Below are 19,392 nucleotides of genomic sequence, written 5' to 3'. Positions count from 1 at the left end.
ATCCACAGCAATCCTGTGATTAATCTGATAAAAAATTTACGTCTACTGTCGCATGAAATACGGGTTTGTCTACTCCCACAGACCAATCAAATTTGTACAAGAGCCAATCATAGATACTGTTCCATGAACTCATTCTCCTCTTGTTACCACAGTACTGTGGTCATATATGGAGTGTACTTCAATTCATTCTTTTATTCATTTTTCTACCACAGTACTGTGGCAACTGTTGGAAGAAATGACAAATTAGTGATAGTATATAGTACAGAATAGGAATTATTGTTCTAAATACTCTATATGTTGTTTTATAATGTTCTTTGCTCTGGAGGCTGGAGAAGGTGGGCGGAGCAACATGTTAGATGCAGCAGTGTGTCATATGACTTCTCAGTTCAGTGTCAGTTCAGTGTATTAAGTGCTGTGGTCTGAATTCTGCACTCTGAACGTTGTCCCAGTGGCTGATTTATATCAATGTCGGACTTTACGGAGAGAAAAAAAATGCTACTTTGACCGGAAATTGAACCTGAATCTTCTGCGTTACAGTCTGAAATGTTACAGACTGAGCTAAATCTCTGCTGTCTGTAAGACCAATCTATTTTCTATCTGATTTCCTTGGTACTTTTTGGGATGTGACAAGTTACCAGTGTAGACATGATATAACGAGGACTCTGATTGGCTCTGTGGTCACAGACAAATCAACAGTACTGTGTCAGTACCCACTTCCATAAAAATGTTCATTGTTTGACAGCACTACTTTCTACATAACAATACACAATTTTGAAAGACTTCACAAAACTAATACATTTTTGCTCTGTCCCCCAGTATCATACTAAGGTTGAAATTTAGAATTTCACAGTATTTCTATATAAGTGACCTATGAAGGGTTAATATGTTCTTACCATAAAGAAAAATATACAACACAAATGGATTGTGGTTTTCATTTTGTTGCATAAGCACTCATTATATTTAGAAAGAAAATGCACAAAATAGGCATGAAATCACAAAATCAGGGACAAGATGAGGTGTGTATTTGTCTTGACGAGCCTTAATTAGGTTTATGTTAATTTTTTTTGCCTTGTTGCATCTTTTGCAACACTTAACAAGTAACTGCCTTCTGTCTTCAGCTTTTAATCATGACCAAAAATCAGCCTGTCAACTGGAACGAAATGATGATTTGACAATTATTTGGATGACATGAACATTTTTAGGCCACATCCCTCGGCCCTTTTTATTACAATATATGAAGGAAGACTAAAGGCCTATTCGAATGGGACTAGTTCTACCCATGGAGGTCGTCTGTAATCCTGTTCAAATCCAACCTGTCTGTAATTTCAAAAATAAAGAACCCGACCAACCCTATTTCTGCAAACAGAGATCCTGTGATAATATTCATCCTGTGCTTATCAATTTCTCTGGATTGATTGGAGTGATTTGCTAAATTTTCCCTTTCCTCCTTGCATTTATTCAGTCGATTTTCTCCTGGAGGACAATGGAGGCTGTAGTGGTGGTGATAAATGAAAGTGTTTTGGATGCAAGAGGCTGAATATTCACCAAATAAACAAACTTAAATCCCTCAGAAGAGCAACATCTCCAAAGAGGACGACATGGACAATATGTACAAGACCTCGAGAAAGGAAGGTTTTCTATCTTTCACTGGTTATCTGTTAGAGGTGAAGCTGCCCTTGACATCAGTACACATGAATGATGCCAATAAATCCATATAAGAAACTGACTTCACTCATCCTGGGTGAATGTGCAGCGAAAATCACAGATGCTGGGAGTTCATTTTAAATGACCAGAGTCGTATCAGTCCAATGACAATAAGACTTAGGATGAAATTAGCACAAAAACATGAGACACTAAATATAAACTACTATGAATGCAACACACACTTAAATTGAAGGGAAGATCAGTTTGGCACAGTGGTTGATGTACTACTTTTAATACGTTGACTTTTAAAAAATAGCTAAAAACACACTCATCTGTGTAAAATATGCATACATTTAAGGCAAATGGCTTTGCACAATATGAGACCTTTAGTAAATGTCATGGAGTCTTTCATCTGACAGTTACTAGCTTCTATAAAAAAACAGTGCTTCCTCATAAAACCTGAAAATGTAAAAGTAACATAACAACAAAATAAACAAGTAGTTCCAGGCACAGCAAGCCCCGCCCCTCACACATATTGTAGCTTATTTTAGCATCAATCAAGCTGATGTCATCATGTCTATGCATGTGCTGATGTCAGCATATCAACTGCCTCTATACATGTGCCAAGTCTGAAGTAAATTGAAACAAAATTTATGTTTTTAAAGACATTTGAAATTTCGCCCATTATAAGTAAATGGAAAAAGAAAGATTTTAAAAATTCATAGAAAATTGTAATTTTGACCTACTTTTCCCAAAATGTAATCACATCTATTCCGGGTCACTGGTAAATCTATAAACCCAATTTGGTATGAATTCAACCAATAGTTTTGCTGCTACAGACATTTGAAATTTCCCCCATTGTAAGTAAATGGGGAAAAAAAAAAAGATTTAAAAAATTCATAGAGAATTTTAACTTTGACCTACAGTACTGTTCCTAAAATGTAATGACATGCAATTGCTATACATCACTCTGAAATAAAGCTAATGCATATGTATTTTTCTCACATTTTTTTCCCACCATTCACCTAACATTGTGATATTCTGCAATTATAAAGGATAGGGAATTCAGTCCAAGTAAAAAAGCATCCATAAAAAATGTCATTTCAAATGAAATCCTTTTGAAAAAAAAACAAAATCTTGTTTAAACAAGTGGTTCCAGGCACAACAAACCCCGCCCCTTGCAAGTATTGTTGCTTATTTTGGTGTCATCAGCATAATAATCCCCTCTATATATGTACCAAGATTGAAGTAAATTGAAACAAAAGTGATGTTTTTATAGACATTTGAAATTTTATCCATTATAGGTAAATGGGAGAAGAAATTTTTTTTATTTAAAAATTCATAATAAATTTGAACTTTGACCTACTTTTCCCAAAATGTAGTCAGATCTATTCTGGATCACTGGTAATCTATAAACCTAATTTGGTATTAATTTAACCAATAGATTTGCTGCTACAGACATGTAAAATCCCGCCCATTGTAAGTAAATGGGGAAAAAAAGGATTTTAAAAATTCATCAAAAATTTGAACTTTGACCTACTTTTCCCAAAATGTAATGACCTGTATTGTGGGTCACTGAAAATGTATAAACCAAATCTGGTATGAATTTAACCAACAGTTTTGCTGCTACAGACATTTGAAATTTCGCTCATTATAAGTAAAATGAATTTTTTTTTTTTTTTTTTAAATTCATAAAAAAATTTAACTTCGACCTATTTCTCCCAAAATGTAATCAGATCTATTCTGGGTCACTGATAACCTATAAACCCAATTTGGTATGAATTCAACTAATAGATTTGCTGCTAAAGTGTTCAACAAACAAACAAACCAAACCAAAAACAATCCCCCTTGCTTCTCCTTTTGGGGGGGGGGGGTAAATAATAAAACTTAAATTTGTCAGTTCCCCTTCTTATGGACCTGGAAAACTCTGAAGTTAACATCCAAACTGAAAGACTACACAAGAAAAAAACTAATGGAAAAAAAAAACTAAAATAGCTCTGCTGTCAAGGACTGAGTCACGCTGACACCTTGTCCACCGTGCTTTAAGGAGACGTTTCACAACCTTGTAATTAATTACCGATATAAAATGATGTAGCTGTTCACACTACAGATGCCACCTTCCTCCTTAATAAGCCTACAGCCCACCACCAAAGTCTGTGAGAGAATGCAGATGCTGCTTCAGTGCCTCTGAATCAAACAGCGGAGAAACAACACATTTTTTATCTTATTTTTTTCATACATGCTCTTGCTGTCTTTCTGTCACTTTCAGTCAATTAGTTTGGCCGAGGCACTCTGATGTAGAATATGTCTGGTGTCAAACCGAGGAGCAGAAAGAAACAACACAAACAACAACCTCACAAACAGAAATGCACACAGTGAACGCAGCCCAACGCCAGCAGACGACAAAAATAATAAGAAAAAGAAAAATACGACACCTTTGATTTTGGTCTAAACCAGTGTTTTTCAACCTTGAATTTGAATTCCAGGTGATGGGGTCGCCTGAAATTTCTAGTAATTCAGAAAAAAAAACAAAAAACTTACTAATAAAAAAATCTATGGTGAGTTTAGACACAATTCCAATCCATAACAGAGAAACCTTGAAGCTGAAACTGAAGCACTGTGGTACTGTTTATCTTCGTTTCAGTTTCTTACAAATCATCGCATTTGTGATTTAATGGAAAAACCAACATTACGCACTTCTGTTTTTTCGACATTTAGTAAATATTGATAATGTTTTGCACAGATGTCCAATGGAAAAGTGACTACTATTAGGTTTTAATCTGTGGTCTTTTTTTATCACTGTGTATTGCAGTGTTTTTCAACCTTGGGGTCTGGACCCTACATGGGGTCGCCTGGAATTTCTAGTAATTGATAAAAATAAATAAAAACTTACTTATAAAAAATATATGTTGAGTTGACAGAGACAATCCCAATCCATAACAGACAAGCTGTGAGTCTGAAACTGAAGCACTGTGGTTCTGTTTATCTGTCAAATGTTCATTGTGGTTGGTTTCAGATGCTGCAGCTCTTTCATAATTCATAGTTTGAGTTCTTGTTTGTTCAGTATTAACTGTCAGCCTTGTAAATCCAAGCTGGACTGACTGAACATATCCTGACCAAGGAAAATAAAATGCTCCCTTTGTGCAGTAATCTACACCTGGCTTTTCTGCCTCTGTCCATAATAATATACATTATATAGACTAAATGTTGTCTAAAATTAACCTGTATTTGAAACATAGTATAGCAAACTATTACAGGATCAAAAACAAATTAATTTTTGCAAAATAAGTCACAGTTTAGAATGTCTGGGGTGGCCAGAAATTTGTGATGTTAAAATGGGGTCAGGAGTAAAAAAAAAAAAAAAAAAAAAAAAAAAAAGGTTGGAACCACTGGACTAAACCAACAAAGTGGAAGTACTCCTGGGTCTTGTTGGTGATTATCTACAGGAGCTCTTTGGAAACTTTTGGTGTTTTACTATTTGGAGTCAAGAAAAATCCACATTACCATGCAAGATTTCAAAAAATGTAATTAGCATGAAAACATGAATTAAACAAGATTTGAAAGTATACTGTATTTGAAAATGTGGCACTAATAGGAAAACCTAAGTGTGAGATGTTTTTTTATTATTGTTGTTACTTTTATCATTATTATTATTATTTAATTATTTTTACTATTATTTTTTTATTCTTATTTTTATTTATATATATTTTTTAATTTATTATTATTATTATTATTTTCTTGTTATTATTATTTTTTAACATTATTATTATTAGTTTATTATTTTATTAATCATGTATTATTTTATTCTTATTTGAATTTATTTTTAATTTTAATGCATTATTATTATTTTTTAAGTCATTACTATTTTATTATTCATTTATTTTTATTCTTAATTTTATTATTTATTATTATTATTATTATTATTATTATTATTATTATTATTATTAGTTTATATATAGTTTTTTTGTTTGTTTTCCTTCTCTCTTTCCCCCCCCTCACACCTCCCTCCTTCAGTTCATTAAACTAATTGAGTGAAGGTGTGTAACTCACTGGTGAAAAAACCCCTGATGAAGACCAGAGGTCGTAACACGTTGGCTGTATTTTAAATGATTGCCATGGAGAAATAAAGGCATTTCATTTTTACACAAATTCTACAGTGTGCCTTGGAATATTTTTTTGAAATCTTGCATGTTAATGTGGATTTTTCTTGACTCCAAACAGTAAGACACATCTTTTATTTTGCTGTTGCTTTTTAAATGAACTGAGCTTCTGCTATTATTACTACAAAGTCAATCAACCCCCCGATTATTCAACCTGCAATTACTGAAAAAGACCGAAAAAGCAGGATAACAATTCGATGTAATCAGTTTATACCAGCGCGTTTGTGTGATTATCAAATAAAACGGAGCCTAGCTGGGTTTACTTTTACTCCCGACACGTCCACATTCACACGGTTAGAATCGTGTCCTTGACAATGTGCAGACTTCACAACAAAAGAGGGAAAAACATGCACGCGTTATGTCATGTACGCATTGTCTGACGTTAGCGCTGGAGTTCAGCAGCATGGATGGGTTCATATCTGAATGAAAACAAGATATAATAGCTGTTTTTTTTTTTCCTACAGTATGAAAATGCGACCTCTACGCTATTCCACAACTGCGATGGTTCAGTCCTTCTGCATTCGAACACCACTCAACATGACACTTTGCACTAATTTGTAATTCTGCTTGAGTGCGAAGTAACTATGCCCTCCATCATCCTTCTTACGAGTTATCAAAACTGAAATCCCCTTCTTCCACTCCTGTTTCTTTTTTGTCTTCATTCCATCTCTTATTCCCTACATTTCTCCTTGTCTCTCACTCTCCACACACTACAAAATGCTCAAAGCCTCTCAATAGCACCTGAATTTTTAGGTGAGAATACCAGTAGAAGCAGCAGTACTCACTTGATCCATAATAAATGTGTATATGCTGCATGTGGTGAACAAAAAAAAAAAAAAAAAAAGTGCATTGCTTGCTAGAGAGTGGAGGAAGATGACCGCTGTGAATATGCTGCCCACAGCTTTTCCAAACTTTTCTCTTTTTTCCCTGTGCTGAATGTGAAGGTGCGTTCAGGGATTGCAAAATAAACAGGAGAATATGAAGATGCAGGAGCTGGTGTTTAACTATGAATCAAAGAGCGTTAGGATTCAACACACACACATTGTTGTCAAAGCTCAGAGACAGACTCGTGCACACGCCGTCTCATTCGGACGTTTGTTGTGGTTTTGAACGTCAGTGAGACCCACAACCACCGATATGAGAAATTAGCTCCGTAAGCGCTAATGTGGAACAACTGGGCCAGAAAATGGGCCTGAAACACATCATCGCCACTAACATGACAAGTAAAAATGATAATGTAGGAGGGAGTTTCAGCAAATTTACATGAAATTTTCCTGAGATGCAGTTTGAGTTCATTAACTACGACAGCGTATTAGGGCCACATAAGAAAATAAAAACACTTGTCACTACGAGAATAAAGTCATAACATTTAGAGAATAAAGTCATAATGAGAATAAAGTCGTAGTTTTAAAAAACTCATCGTTTAACAAGAATAAAGTCACAATATTTTGAGAATAAAGTCATAAAATAATGTAAACAAAGTCGTGGTTTTAAAAAACGTCATTATCTAATGAGAATAAAGTCGGAATATTTCTAGAATAAAGTCATAATATAACGAGAATAAAGTCACAATATAACAACAATAAAGTCATACTATTTCAAGAATAAAGTCATAATATAATGAGAATAAAGTTGTACCTATTCATGGAATAATGTAGAACTTGGAACATTTTGTGAAGTTCTATTTTTATTTGATGTTTACGCACAAAGGCCAAATACTGAGCCTATTAGCCCCGCCCACCATCAACACATTAGCATTTGTCTAGGGACTTTGAAGTGAGTTCACACACGTTTGGGTTTGTTTTGTTGTAAGAACCGAACTGATTTGGACTAAATTTCCTCTTTTGTGGAGGAAGAACTGCTGACGTGTTCGTCTGCAGAACTATCGGTGGTTCCACCAGAACTAGAGGGTTTGGTGTTTCTAAAGAAACTGTGAGGATTCTACTGTGAGTTTTGGAGTTCAACAGAAGGGAAAGGTGCTGCTTCATTTCTTGCGTTCGCTGTAAAACCAGAAACTCTGTCAAATTTTCAAAATATTACGACTTTAATCTCATAAAAGTACAATTTTACTCTTGTTATATAACGATTTTTTTAAAACTACAACTTTATTCTCATTTGCCCCATTTTCACTACATGGGTTTGGCTCGACTCGACTCAACTCGACTCGGCTCGACTTTTTGCGTTTCCATTACGAAAACGGACCTGGAATCTGGTACCCGGTACTAGCTTTTTGGTATCACCTCCACCGAGGTTCCAGGACTGGGGACCAGATACTAAAACGTGACGTGTAAACACTGCAGACCACTGATTGGTCAGAGAGTCATCTCTGTGACCGCCATTTTACAAAAAACAGATGTGGAAGTTTACAGTAAATGTAGCGGTAGGTTTATCCACATGATGACAGCCTGCAAAACTACACCATGATTTATCGAGGAGGTTCAGATGTAAAAATTCAGCATGAGCTTGAAGAGACAACACGCAACGAGTGAGTTTATCAGCAACTCTCTAAGCAGACAACACAGAAGTAATGCACCGAATCGCCATGACGTCCAGGTACTCCTAAATCGGTAGATTCCTGTAATGGAAACGGTCTCCAGAAATAGGACCTGGTACCAGAGTCGAGTCAAGCCAAGCCGAGTTGAGCCGGTTCTACGTAGTGGAAATGCTGCAATTATGTTACGACTTTATTCTCGTTAAATACTAAGTTTTTTAAAATTACAACTTTATTCTCATTATTATTATTATTATTATTTTTTTTTTTTTTTTTTTTTTTATTTATTATTATGTTTTCATTGGGATTTGTTTGTTTGTTTGTTTGTTAGCAAGATAACTCAAAAAGTTATGGCTAGATTTTGATGAAATTTTTCAGGAAATGTTGATACTGGCACAAGGAACAAATGATTCAATTTTGGTGGTGATTTGGGGGGGAGAGACACTGATCTGCCTTGGCGGCGATCTAAGCTCTCCAAGTGCTTTTCTTGTACCATATGTGTTCATTTCAATCAATAATAGAAATAGTCATGAAAATACAGAAAAACCAGGTGATTCCAAACTTTTGACTGTTCATGTCTGTCTAAAAATGGCAGGGTGTGAGCCAGCATTTCTGGAATAAAAAACACAAATGAAGCTTTACCAGGCTATGATGCCACACCAAAAGCCAGCACACCGCATTTTCCAGAACGCCTCCCATTAAAACTACGACTTTATTCTCATTATGACTTTATTCTCGAAATATTATGACTTTATTCTTGTAGTGACAAGCGTTTTTATTTTCTTATGTAGCCCTAATACGCCGTCGTAATGAACAGCTTTTGATTCTGGCTTTTTTTTTTTTTTTTTTTAACAACTAATAAGCCAGAAAATAATTACACTAACTCTGTATTTATAGACACAAGGCACAGAACACATACTCTACTCACAGACACATGTTACAAATGCAATTAGCCGTTCACAGCCGAGCGTTGGCCGAGACCTGAGGGCATCAGTACGGCGTCTGCAGAGTGTGTGATGAAACCAAAAGCCCTTTGTCACTGTTATTAGTTCACAGCACTGGAGAATCTGACTCTGTAAATCATGTCTTCTTCTCCATTAAGCAGCCTCTACTTAAAAAGCCGAACTTGTCTCCGTACATGTTTTATCAAATTAACCCATAAAGACCCAGTGCGACTTTTGTGCCACTTCCCAACTGAATTTTTCTCTATATATACACTGGAAAAAATCCAAATCGTACTAAGTGCATCAGATATGACCCATTTGGATGTTCAGAGGCTCCGTAGTAACCGTGGAAACAACGTCATCTTCTACAACATTGATTCACCAGTAAAACCCATGGAGTTGGATCTATGACAGTGGATAAAATCAACAAAAATGAATAAAAAATCTATAAAATAATAAATGACATGGAAAAAATAAGCAAAACAGTTATTAAAATAAGTACAAAAATAATAAAATGAGTGACAAAATGAACAAAAAGAAGCAAAGTAATTAATAAAAATGAACGAAAATGTATAATAAATCAACAAAATAATAAATAACATGAACAAAACAAGCCACAAACTGAGAGTAACATTTGAGTGAGATATAAGAACTCATTTTTAGAAGAAATCTTACCAAGATAATTTTCACTTGTTCCATTGACAGATTTTTATTTTTTGCTTGAGTTAATAAAAAACATCTTGAATTAAGAAAAAGCAATTCTTGAATTAAGCAAAAAATCTTGAATTAAGCGAAAAAAAAATCTGCCAATGGAACAAGTGAAAATGATCTTGGTAAGATTTCTTGAAATAAGATTTTCCAGATCTATTGTCTAAAAATCAGTTCTTATATCTCACTGAAAAGTTACTCTTTAGGTGATTATGTCTTATTTTAAGTGTGATGAGATATTTGGACTAGAAATGAGAAAAATACACTTGGTAAGATTTAGATTTTTTCCAGTGTATCTAACCTTTCTTAAGTGATTTATCACCATTTATTAGAATATTATCCTCTGTATTTTACGTTTTTCAGTGTAAATCACGTATTTTCCTACATTTATTCTACTGATCACGTAGATGTTCATTAAAGCTCAGATGAAAGTTGAGGGTTATTATATAAGAAATAGAAAAAAACTGAAGAAAAACTGACTTTTTCAGTCAAATCTCTCATTAACTGAACATAAACCCAGTGTGTCCATCCACTGTCATTGATCCAACTCCACAGGTTTTACTGGTGAATCAATGTTGTAAAAGATGACAGTGTTTCCATGGTAACTACGGAGACTCTGAACTTCCAAACGTCAAATATCTGATGACTGTGAAAAGATGAATAACTGTATTTTACACCAATTATTTACATGTATTGATAGGATTAGTGGATCAACAGGTTTTAAACAGTTTAGATCAGTGGATGCATTTGTTCAGTGGTGGATGTTTGGGTCTTTATAGTTTAAATGCACATTTACATGCACATTAAATCAATGATTTTGCGTTCTATGTGCTACTAGTTTCGGTTTGATTCATAATGATGTGAAAACTAAACCTTGAAATGTACTTGTTATAAAAGAAATCAACCACAGAGAAGAGCTCTTTACCTTTACCAAGGTAGGTTTTGTTGACGACGCAGGGACCACTTTGAAAATGCTCCAAATATGTCAAAAAATGCCTTCCACACTTAAAATGATATTTATTTTAGTTGTTCTTTAGAGGATTAAACATTCATATAGACTGAAAAATCCAAGAAAACTCCTAAGGCCAAGGAACTCCCTGATGAAGGCTTGATGCTGATCGCGTTGGAGCTCGCTGATGTAGTTTAATATAACAATAATGGCGTCTAAATTGTTTAAAAAGAGAGTGCCATGGAGTTTTGTGGATTTTCTAACAGCCTCTATCAGGAAACCAACTGGTTGCTGTCTAAAAGGCACAATAATGAATGCTTTAATACACGAATGAGCGATGTTTTACACAAAAATGCAGAACATTAAGCAAACATGAGTGTTTTTTTCGAATAAGAAAGTGCTGTTTAGTGAATGTTTGTCCTTGAATTCACTGTTTATGGGAGTTTTTGCTAACAACAGCAACACCGTACTGAACCATACATCACTTTCAGTCTCTGAGTCAATTCCATACAGCACCTTTAAAGTCAACATAAGGGCAGGTATGTGTACAATATAGATAACCTATGCAGAAGGTTCAAGAGTGTAAAGGAGGTGAGCGTTGTAGTTGAGAAGAGGCTTATTTACAGGGAAAAACTGGAATTAATGGAACCCATCAATCATTCAGTATGCGTTAAAAGGCAAGTACCTATTAAATACGCCCAAACAAACTCAAAATCTTGCAAAACATGAAACCTGTTCCGTTTTTCCTGTCCTCACTCTTTTCGGAACTGCCTCCAGCGCCTCAGGCTGTTTGACCTGCGTAAATTATGCAGTACATCAGTGTCTGGTTTTGGGTCCAGCTGCAGACCTCAGCAGCAGTCTTGTGCAAGTTACTTCCAAACTGTAATGCATTACAGATTACTTGTTACTCTTATTGAAAAGTAATTCCTTACCTTAATATACAATATTACTGTCTCAGAATTCTAATGCATTATATGAGTCCTGTATGACTTCAGTTACATACAGACTGTCTCTGACTAATATATTTATTTTGTACTGTTGTAGTAATAAAGGAACAAACAACATCCAATGCATACACTCGGTGTGATTTGTTGGGGGGGGGTTACATCCCTACTTCTGCTCAATGAATTTCATGCTCAGGGGGACGACGACAAAACCAAGCAATGTCAATAACAGCAGGTTGTGACAGTTTTCTTCCACCTATATCCAGGGTGCGATTTGTCCAAAAACCGAGGGGGGAATGTTTTTTTTTTTTTTTTCTTTTGTCGTGGGGCAGTTATAAACGTGGGGGTGTGGTACCTTAACTAACGTAACTAACCCAGGAAATCCTGTGTTCTACTCCTCTATTATACAGTGGATCTTACACGAAATTTCCACAACTTCTAACCCACAGGTGTCAAACATGCAGCCCGGGGGCCAAATCCGGCCCACAGGATGAATTTATGAAATGTAAAAATTACACTGAAGATATTAGCAATCAATGGTGTCAAAATCATTTTAATTCAGGTTTCACATACAGACACATACAGTCCAATTAGATTTCAAGTGGGTCAGACCAGTAAAATATTATCATTATAACCTATAAATAATGACAACCACAAATGTTCTCTTTGTTTTTTTGGTGTAAAAAAGTAAAATTACATAAAAAATGTTTACTTTACCAAACTATACTTTTACAAAAAATGTGAATAACCTGAACAAATATGAACAAATGGAAATGTCTAAAGAAAAGTAGATGCAATTTACCAATATTCTGCCTGTTACTAAATGTTGTGTGCGATCGTAATGCACATGTGTAAATGATAAACTGATAAACTGAGGCAGAATATTGTTCAAACTGCACTTGTTTTTCTTAAGACAATTCAAGTTGTTCGTGTTATTCAGATTTTTAAGGTAACTTTGTAGATGTAAACCTGATGGTAATATAATTTACCTTTTTTCACTGTTATTATTTTACTGGTCCGGCCCACTGGAGATCAAATTGGGCTCAATGTGGCCCCTGAACTAAAATGAGTTTGACACCCCTGTTCTAACCTGTATCCACTGGACACACAAATGCTGGGTCCCATGAATTTGTCACATTTACACCCCCCACAGGCCCCCATCCCTCTCCTTTTACGGTGCCCCAGTGCATGGGAACGTTCATGAATTCTGAGACTGCTGACAGTTCGGTTCAGGTGAACATTAGTGTCAGTAATGTAGGATATAGGTGGAAGAAAACTGTCCCAACCTGCTGTTATTTACATATTCACATTTTGCCCCCCCCGGAGGATGAAATTCATTGAGCAGAAGTAGGGATGTAAAAACCAGAGGGGGGGTTGGGGTTGACCCCCCCCCCCCCCCAATAAATCACACCTGCCTATATAGAATTCTAACTAGTCCTAGAAACGTTAGCTTACCTTGTCATTGCTGATCACAGGGATCATGCTAACTAGCTAACATGCTAACTAGCTTCTGTAAAGCAGGGTTAGTAATGAGCATACGTCCATGTGGACAATGGACTGTCTGCTGCCGTCTTCACCCATTGGCTGAACACCAACAGGAAGTAGAACTGTACAGACACATTTTTGATTCCTTAAAGTCTCACGGACTTTCTGTTTTTTTCTTTTCTTTTCATTTGAGCAATTAAAGTGTGTTATAATACAAGTGCAATAGAACATGGACTGTCAGTAAAGGACAGAAACAGCTTGAACCGGACTGTTAAAGTCTGCTCGAAGATTACTGCAGTTCAGCTGATGGACCTGAGCTCTCTCTGGGAGAAACGCATGGTCCAGAAAACCAGTTGAATTCTAGACCTGCCTGGACACATTTCCTTCCATGACTTTTCTCTCATGTCCTCTGGGCGGTGCTACTATGAACCCCCCAGGAAAACGAACAGATACTCCAACTCATTTATTCTCTCAGCTGTCAGGTTGCTAAATGCTGGGAAGTGACTGAAGGTGATTAGTTTTGTTATTTATTGTGGGGTTTTTTTTTGTTTTTTTTTAAGCATCTTAGTCATTTCACTGTTGAACTTATTGCCTGGTTGCTGTTCTATGAGTACTGACAGGTGAATGTGTATGTGTCTGTCATATGCTGTTATGAATGTGTCAGCTAAAATTTACTTAGGGGGTCAAATGAGTGGCCATTTTTGTCAAAAAAAAAAAGTTGTAAGAAATGCATAGAACTGTGTTGAAATAATGCTAATCCATTTGTGCCCAGACTACTGATATTATTTAACAGTGGAAGCTATATTTTCAGAAATATTGGATTTTGAATAACACGTGTATGTGAAAACTTTTGCTGGTGGATGGACGTGACATTACCCACAATAATCTGGTCAGTACCAGTACTTTATTAGTAATAAACTTATATACTTACTATTGCTAATTCTCCTCTTATTCATAAATGTTAGTATTGTGGATCTAAAACAATAACAGCTGACACAAAAACACAAAATGTGTCAGTGGACGGATGTGACATGGTTGTTACAGATCCCCTCATACTGATGCTCGGCAGCCATGTCACCGTTTACACAAATGATCCCTGTGCAAAAACTAGGATCAGAATTATTTATTGTATAGTTTATCATCATACTAAAGAATAATATAAAAATGCTTATTATTAGAAAACTGTTGATTTAAAAAGTGACGTGTGACATTCTTAAAGTATGTATTCGTGTAACATAAGCAGGATGGATCAGCACCATACTCCATATTACAAACTGTAAAAATAAAACGTGATATGTAGTATATAATCTTGTAAGAAAAACTGGGGAATCTAAAGAAATAGAATATTTGTTTTTCAGGTAAATGCAGTTAAAATATAACTTGGCCATTTGTGACGTGAAAATATAGCATTAATTGTGATGAAATTGGACATTTTTGAGCTGAAAACAGTTCATATGACCATCAACATGTTGCAACAGAACTGAAATCTTGTAAATTTGCAGAACTTGCATTTACCAACACAAAGTTCCTTTGGGGATTCATTTATATTGATTTCTTATGCACAAAGAAATAAATAAGACCTCTAAGCAAATTTTAGCCGGTTTGCATTTGTTTGTTTGTCCCTAACTGTCTGGATGTTCAATAAGGCAGGGTAACTGTGAACTGAATTGCCCTACGCAGATTAATAAAGTAGTCTGAATCTGAATCTGAGTAAAATATAACTGAAACTTGCTTAATGACACTGTACACTACTGTGTTACAGTGAAAAGTAATCTGTTACTGTAATGCATTACTTTTGTAACGCCTTACTCCTAACAGTGGTCAGCAGTAACCAGTGCGACACCCACCTCCTCGGCTTTCTTTCATGTTTTTGTTATGTGTGGAGGATGAACCTTCAATAGGGAAATCAAATAGACAAACGGCAGCCCTCAGAGTGTCTAAATATTTACGTCCATAAAGACTTGAGCGGTTCTTACCACTGTTGGTTTGTCTTTCTGCAGAACTTCAGCCTTATCCATGATCTCAACTGACGACGGTTTCTCTGCAAACACACAAACACAGAATAGGGCTGTGGGATCATAACAATGTACGTTTTCAGATCCTTTCTTTTCTGCTCATGTCAATATTTTTCAGACTTATGGGTCGAACTGCGATGCAATGTGCAAACACGCACAGAAGTATTTCTCTAACAGTGTCGGCCAAGTAGACAGCATTGTTCATCTAAAAATGCTTAGCCGCAAACTTATTGTGTAGTTAATATTCAAGCTGTAGGACATAATTTCAACGTGCCCCCTGTTAACTACAGCCTAATACTCTCTCTAAGGCCTATTGAGCTACTCTCTTCATGTCCTATTTCACGGTTGGTTTTCCAAAACCCATTAGTAGGTGATACATGGGCAGTTTAGGGGAGTAAAATTCAGATTCAGAACCATATTTCCTTAAGCATGAGGGGAAACAAAAGAGACAAATTCAGTGAGAATAACAGTGAGATTGAATGCAATGAATGGAATGCTGTTTGTTAGCAAAGCTGTCGTCACATATCACCCATGTATCTGTGAATAAGAAATGCAAATGTAATTGTTTTCAGTTGTTGGTTAATTAGTCAGTGCTAATGAATTTCTGTAAATATTACATCAGCAGCTTGTGGACATTTGTAAATCATTTTGTGCCCGACAGATCGGGCAACATACAACATACTGTATTTGGAAAGAATTCATGTTACACTCAACGTAATTTGCATTTTGCATTAATTAAACAGAACAGTTTTGTTGGTGCTTACAGTGAAGAGCACTGGACTGAAACTGCCGGGTCATGTTGTCAAATACTGATGCAAAACAGTTTCAGGAACAGTGAAGTTTTTTTTTTTTAATAATCCGCTCTGATTTGTTTTGTTCAAGAGCCTCAGAGTTGTTCAGCTAAATTAAGAATCAGAATGAAAACAGCTCAACTTGTGCTTGAAACATGACGCCCCAAATGATTTAATTTCCGACAGTTAATTTGTGAAGGTAAGGAGAAAAAAACCCCAAAAACATAATATGCTGCGCACTTTTAATCCCCCTCAGCCTAATATAGTGTAAAATCCTGTTGACAGTTACTGCCCTATAATTTAGATGAGATTGTCTTTGTGTGAAACTTATTACAAACTTATTTATATTTGGGTGCTTCTATGAAACTGGGTTTATTTTAGTATTTGTCACTGTTTCATCTTTTTAAACCCAATAATAAAAGGTAAATGTAGACATATTTCCCCCCAGGATGGACTAAATGATGACCTCAGATAAATGCACAAAAATTATACTCTTGCTCTGATCCATCCCATAATTAATCAATATTTAATTAAATATTGGGTCCAAAAATAGGATCCAAATATGGACATTAAATCTCTCTAGGTGTCAGTGCGTTAGATGTGAAAACGTGTGTAAATGGTCTTATATACAGTATAATTAAAGACACTGTGTTAACTGTGTCAATCCTAGTGGTTTTTCTAATTCACACATGTGGGTTTTTCATCAATCTCTGTCTCATTCCAGGTTTCGTATGTAACTCATCGTGTCCACTGGTGTTACGGTCTGTGCCGCAGCTCACAACCGGTACATGCAGCCATACGATGTAAAAGTGAAAGTGAAACTTAAGATGCTTTACGAATTCCAGGCACCAATGGTCAAGGTGTTGGTTTTTTTCAGTATTCTGTTTCCAATATTTTTCTGCTCCATTCCAAGATCTATACAGGGTATAAATGTGGTGCAGATATCTGAATGCATTCTTCAACTAATGCAATTATGTCGTTGAATGGACAGATAGAAGGATAGATGGACAGGCAGACAGGCAGACAGACAGACAGAAGGACAGACAGATGGACAGACAAGCAGAAAGACAGAAGGACGGACAGACAGACAGACAGGCAGAAAGACAGACAGATGGACAGACAGACGGACAGAAGAACAGACAGACAGGCAGGCAGAAAGACAGACAGATGGACAGACACACGGACAGATGGACAGACAGACAGATGGACAGAAGGACAGACAGATGGACAGACAGACAGACAGGCATAAAGACAGACAGATGGACAGACAAGCAGAAAGACAGAAGGGCGGACAGACAGGCAGAAAGACAGACAGAAGGACAGACAGGCAGAAGGACAGATGGGCAGAAAGAAAGAAGGACAGACAGACAGAAGGACAGACAGGCAGAAGGACAGATGGGCAGAAAGACAGACAGGCAGAAGGACAGAAAGACGGGAAGACAGACAGACAGACAGAGAGGCAGAAAGACAGACAGACAGACAGAAGGACAGACAGGCAGAAAGAAAGACAGACAGACGGACAGATAGACAGAAGGACAGATGGGCAGAAAGACAGACGGGCAGAAGGACAGATGGGCAGAAAGACAAACAGGCAGAAGGACAGACAGAGGGACAGACAGACGGACAGATGGACAGACAGACAGATGGACAGAAGGACAGACAGATGGACAGACAGACAGGCAGAAAGACAGACAGATGGACAGATGGGCAGAAAGACAGAAGGACGGACGGACGGACAGACAGGTAGAAAGAGAGAAGGACAGACAGACAGAAGGACAGACAGGCAGAAGGACAGATGGGCAGAAAGACAGACAGGCAGAAGGACAGACAGACAGAAGGACAGACAGACGGACAGAAAGACGGGCAGACAGACAGACGGACAGACGGGCAGAAAGACAGACAGAAGGACAGACAGGCAGAAAGAAAGACAGACAGACGGACAGACAGACAGAAGGACAGATGGGCAGAAAGACAGACAGGCAGAAGGACAGACAGAGGGACAGACAGACGGACAGAAAGACGGACAGACAGATGGGCAGAAGGACAGACAGACAGAAGGACAGACAGATGGACAGAAAGACGGGCAGACAGACGGACAGACAGACGGGCAGAAAGACAGACAGATGGACAGACAAGCAGAAAGACAGAAGGACGGACGGTCGGACAGACAGGTAGAAAGAGAGAAGGACAGACAGACAGAAGGACAGACAGGCAGAAGGACAGATGGGCAGAAAGACAGACAGACAGAAGGACAGACAGACGGACAGAAAGACGGGCAGACAGACGGACAGACAGATGGGCAGAAAGACAGACAGAAGGACAGACAGGCAGAAAGAAAGACAGACAGACGGACAGACAGACAGAAGAACAGATGGGCAGAAAGACAGACAGGCAGAAGGACAGACAGAGGGACAGACAGATGGACAGAAAGACGGGCAGACAGACGGACAGACAGACGGGCAGAAAGACAGACAGATGGGCAGACAAGCAGAAAGACAGAAGGACGGACGGTCGGACAGACAGGTAGAAAGAGAGAAGGACAGACAGACAGACAGAAGGACAGACAGGCAGAAGGACAGATGGGCAGAAAGACAGACAGGCAGAAGGACAGACAGACAGAAGGACAGACAGACGGACAGAAAGACGGGCAGACAGACAGACAGGCAGAAAGAAAGACAGACAGACAGACGGACAGACAGACAGAAGGACAGATGGGCAGAAAGAAAGACAGACAGACAGACGGACAGACAGACAGAAGGACAGATGGGCAGAAAGACAGACAGGCAGAAGGACAGACAGAGGGACAGACAGACGGGCAGAAAGACGGACAGACAGATGGGCAGAAGGACAGACAGACAGAAGGACAGACAGATGGACAGAAGGACAGACAGACAGACAGAAGGACAGACAGATGGACAGAAGGACAGACAGACAGACAGAAGGAGGGACAGATAACAAAACAATTCCACTACTCCTATGTCCAGAAGTCGGCTGAGGGGTAAAAACCAAACAAAACCACTTGTGCTCACTGTTAACGGTAACGGACACCGGGTACTCCATGAGGTTTGTGGCCGACACCACCATGCACGTGAAGGTCCTCTGGTCGTTGAGCGTGGCCTGGCTGATGAGGAGGTTGAACTTGTCATCGATGCTGACCCGCTGGGCGTAGCCGTCTGTGGCCTGGACTGTGGCTTGATCCTTCTGATCCTGTTTCACCAACAGATCACCAGGGTTTCCATCAGCTTTCTCCTGCGGTGAGAA

The 19,392-nt window shown here is 37.6% G+C and overlaps 1 protein-coding gene across 1 annotated transcript in view; it reads right to left on the bottom strand.

The window, feature by feature from the left end:
• Positions 1–19,392, bottom strand: part of alcama (activated leukocyte cell adhesion molecule a) — a 255,318-nt gene that overhangs the window by 85,358 nt on the left and 150,568 nt on the right. Inside the window, 2 exon segments of the mRNA XM_030154323.1 lie at positions 15,302–15,366; positions 19,161–19,380. Of these exon segments, the coding sequence (XP_030010183.1) occupies positions 15,302–15,366; positions 19,161–19,380 (285 nt within the window).

This window comes from Sphaeramia orbicularis, chromosome 14 (assembly GCF_902148855.1).
Source record: "Sphaeramia orbicularis chromosome 14, fSphaOr1.1, whole genome shotgun sequence".
NCBI classification, from domain to species: Eukaryota; Metazoa; Chordata; class Actinopteri; order Kurtiformes; family Apogonidae; genus Sphaeramia; species Sphaeramia orbicularis.
Note: the sequence above shows the minus strand (reverse complement) of the source record. Positions and strands in the feature narration are given on the sequence as shown.